General features: G+C 34.2%; 1 protein-coding gene across 1 annotated transcript; it reads left to right on the forward strand.

Annotated features, from left to right (window-relative positions):
* Nucleotides 1-3,014: 3,014 nt before the first annotated feature.
* LOC127074898 (non-specific lipid transfer protein GPI-anchored 15) lies at nt 3,015-3,734 on the forward strand. Its single transcript, XM_051016307.1, has 2 exons — nt 3,015-3,433; nt 3,524-3,734. Exons 1-2 carry the CDS (start codon nt 3,088-3,090, stop codon nt 3,538-3,540), a joined length of 363 nt encoding a protein of 120 aa, XP_050872264.1. The 5' UTR covers nt 3,015-3,087; the 3' UTR covers nt 3,541-3,734.
* The last annotated feature ends 754 nt before the right edge of the window (nt 3,735-4,488 follow it).

Below are 4,488 nucleotides of genomic sequence, written 5' to 3' on the forward strand. Positions count from 1 at the left end.
GTTTTGGTTATCTCAGGGCGACGATTTTCTAGAAGAGGACCTAAAAATGCTAAAGGTTCATCAACCAAGGAGAAAGGGATCAATACTTGAGAACGCCAGATTTTTGACTTCTCTTCTACAAATGGAGGTTCAAGAACGTACTCCTTACCATTAATGGTGAGAGGATGTGCGAGCTTAGCAGGAGGGAAATGCTTTACTTTTACTTGAGCTAGCCATGGAAGAAGTTGAAGTTTTTTGGAGAAGAATGGTTGTTCTTTTTACTAAAACAAAGTGCAGGTGATTATCGTTTACAGAAGCAAATGGCGAAAAAAGGAAATAAGAAGAAGGAACAAGGGTTTTATAAGGGTTAAACCCTGGGAAAAGGAAGAGTGAACGTTTGATCTTCTGTTTCGACACATATACATATGTTCCCACGTCCACAGACATGTGGAAGAGAGAAGGCAATTATGACGGTAAGCACGTTTCAGTCATAAAGACATGAAGTGATGGAGACGTGATTTTGTGCATCTCGAGGAAAAAAGGAAACGTTCGTCATGATTAGATGACATCATCAGCGTGGGGCAAACAAGTGTCCCACTAAGTAGAAGTGGAAGCAGTAAGGAGCAAGTCGACATCTCAAAGATGCCATTATCTCACAAACGTCGACATTCGAAAATGGCATCTCTGGTGGGCATTTTGTTACCACAAGAAATCTCTAAGGCATGTTGAAGGCGTAATTAATGAAAGGGTCTTATGAATTTAAGTTTTATACCCCATCAAGGGGTGAAGATGTGCCTGAGATAAGCAAGTGTTGAGAAAAACGTAAGTCATCAAGGGATGAAACCGACAGAAGAAACATGTTTGGTCGAAAATCCATTCCGTCGACTGAAATGAGGATTGGGACTTAAGGAATTTTGGATTGTGCCACACACATAGAAGACAACGTCGCCCTAAATACCTGGGCGAGAGAAGTTTGAAATTGAAAATGACTAGCAGTTACAAGAAGAATAAAGCGCCAGAATATGGAGCAGTTTGTAGAACGTGTATAGAGCAGTTTGCAGATCCTGTGGCACGACGTCTGCTATTTTCTAGGAGTTTTTGGCCTGTAGGCAGTTTCTTTAGTTTAGTATAAATAGGATATCCCACGAGGGGATTGAGGTGTTCACCTTGTACTAAAAATCACTTGTAAAAAACTTCTCATTCCCAACGCGAGGAAGCAAGAGTTTTTAAGAGTGCTATGTACGTGAATCACCACATTTATTTCAATGCAACTTTCTTACTTTTCAATTATTCCCGTTGAACATTTTATTTTAATTTCATTTACTTTTGAGTTATCACTTTACGTTGTCGTCTATGCTGTCGACACTGATTCTATTACGATAATAGAGTTCACCAAAAGTGTGTTCGTCGTGTACGTATTTTGAATGCTGTAGCGTTGTCGGTCACGAGTCACTCATAGACTATAGCATCGATTAAACCTTTCGTGTGGAAAAAACCTGCGCTTGTTCAATACTTTGTCAGGAGCCGTTCCTCACAAAGTTGTTCTATCGAATTGAATAAGTTACACTTGTACTAGCACATGTCTTAGGATCAACTAGTCGATCCTGCAAGTAACCCTTAAGTTTTAAGCCATAGGGAGGACCAGCGGTTGTTTACCAATTTCCACAGTAAAGAGAGTTATGATGAATCTAGATAACTTAGACACAATGAATTAGGCGGTGTGTTGAATTATAATTTCTTGTGTCGAAGCAGGTTGCTCGACAAAAGCAAGGAAGTGTCGAATCACCTAGTGTGTTAAGTTGTATTAGTGTGTCGAAGTGTCGAAGCATGTTGCTTCACACGGGATTTCGACTTAGGCCTATTTTTAGTAGTGTTAACTATTTTGCACTTTTATAGTTTTGGGCTTTGTCTTAGTGAGCAAACTAACATAAATCTATAAATAGAGAGAGTAACCCTTATTCTTGTAATAGAGAAGTTATAACATTGTATTCACAAAAATTTGCAGTTGCAAAGTGAATAAAGAAGTTTTCCACATGTTGTGGACAAAGAGAAACTCTGTAGAAAATATTCTTCTTCTCCAACATTCTTTCTTTGTTTCTTTCTCCATTGTTCATTTCTTTCATTGCCATTGTATGAGTGATAACAATCTTATTCAGGAAGATTGATAGAAATTCTCCATATATTATGATGAATTTTCAACAAATCGTAACTCTTTTTCATTGCATCAAGACTCCTATTATTTCACCAAACATTTCTAATTCCTTATCTTAATAATATTTAATTATAAATGTATCTTTAATAGTGTCTGTTATAAAAATATGTTAAAAAATAATAATATATTAAAAATATTATCAAAAATGATATAAAAATGTTAAAAATAATAAAATGTATTAAAAGTTAAGAAAACAACATGCAGAAAGAAATAAAACAGTATATACGATGTCATCACTATCAATGCATTGAAATCCATCAGTTTTTTTTCTAATTACATCAAATATTCGAATCTCATATTTCAGAAACAATGGAAAGTTATTTATTTATTTTTTCAGATGAAAAGGAGTATTCTTCAATCGTAATCATGTCGGTACTCTAAAAAAGAACAGAAATACCAATAAAATTTGTTGAATTAGATTTGATCATGTACCTGATAAACAAACCACACGTGTAGTGATCTTATAGCTCAAGCATGCTTGCTTAGTGGAACAATTATGAGATAGCATCAAGTGCATCAAAGTTTTGTCTGCCCAACTTTTGCTATGTTCACACTACATTTTTACCTCACCTACTTCTTTTTGCTAGTATGTTATTGAAAGAATTATAATCTTTCTTTGATTATAGAAATATTGTATACATTTTATTGTGTCTAATGTCGATCAAATGCTATTCAATTCAAGGGATGTTCATAGTGAAGCTTCTACCATGAACATTGTTATGATTAAAGGTTGAATATCCTAACACCACAACCACCCCACTAATACTAATTTCATACCCCTTTTTTTAACTTTACTACTACTATATAACTATGCTACTCGCTCCTTCTAATTCAATATACCATAAACAAACCAAATCAAACATACTAGTAAGTAGTAAGTGATTCTAAATCATAAGATGGATTTCAATGTTAGAACTTTCCTTGCCACAGTGGTGATGTTTCTGTTGGCTTCAAGTTTGTTGATCATTGAAACTGAGAGTGCTGGAGAATGTGGAAAGACACCAATTGGTTCAGCAGCTGCTAGTCTAAGTCCATGCTTAGATGCTTCACGTAATGTTAGGGCAAAAGTTTCACCAGCATGTTGTAGTAAAGTTGGTGCTTTGCTTTCAACTTCTCCAAAATGTCTTTGTTCAGTTCTTTTGTCACCTCTTGCCAAACAAGCTAAAATCAATCTTGCTATAGCTATTACCATTCCTAAGAGATGCAACATTAGGAACAGACCTGCTGGAAAGAAATGTGGAAGTAAGTGTTTCATCCAATGTTTTATTTAGTATTGTATTTGGATAACTGTAATATGATTAATTAATTAACCTTGTTCTTTTTTCTTTGCAGAGTACACACTTCCTTGAAGCCAAAACAGAAGAATAATACATGTGATATGCAGTATTTAACAGATTAAAGAGCTAAATAAATTCTGTAATATGCCATTTTCTACTTGGAGAGTGACATGTGTCAGACTCTAGCATTTTGTACTTCTAAGGGTATTGTTGTATGATTTGATGTATTGCTTGGTATTATTATAAAATAATGTTATTTTATTTCACTTCCATATATCTATCTACCATTATATTAACTTTTTTTTTCTGTGACTCATGTACTTTCCTAAGCAATGCCATAGTAAGCTGTGTGGATATAGAATAAAAACTAATTAAAGTAGTTAAGAATTGTTAAAGAATTCTTATAGAATGTTAATTTTATTATGTTAGATGTTACTTTATAGTTTCAAATTTTCCTTCATGGTGGTCACATAGGTATGAGGCATGTCTTGTGGAATCAATTTTAAAAAGTGGCAGTTGGGCATTTGAAACATCTATTGCCACATTTACTTGAAAGTAGGCGGGAAATCTCGGCTATACATACCTAGATCAGTAAATTTATGTTATGATGGTTGATAGTGGATTTTCCTCCATGATAGTAACTTCTATCAACATAACATGATTCAAAATATTAAACTGAATGATTAGTTATCCATGAGTAGATCTTTATACATCTATTGTATATTTTGTTGTTCCGGTGAGAATTGTACTTATTCATATTATAAATATTGTAATACTGAACTAGTCATACTTATGTCTTAATATCGGGTCCTACATCCTTTGCATCTGTTGTTGAAATGACCATGACTATTGTTGAGCAGAGTGGAGGCAAACACCATGCTTCGGTGATAATCTTTTATTGTGAAACGATGTCGCAAACAATAGAACAAAATTATGAGATAAAGATTGAGTTTCTTAAATAAACACAAGAAATCCTATTAGGTTTTACAAAAGAGAGAGAATAGGAAAGAAGAAGAAAAG

This window comes from Lathyrus oleraceus, chromosome 4, assembly GCF_024323335.1.
Source record: "Lathyrus oleraceus cultivar Zhongwan6 chromosome 4, CAAS_Psat_ZW6_1.0, whole genome shotgun sequence".
Taxonomy (NCBI): domain Eukaryota; kingdom Viridiplantae; phylum Streptophyta; class Magnoliopsida; order Fabales; family Fabaceae; genus Lathyrus; species Lathyrus oleraceus.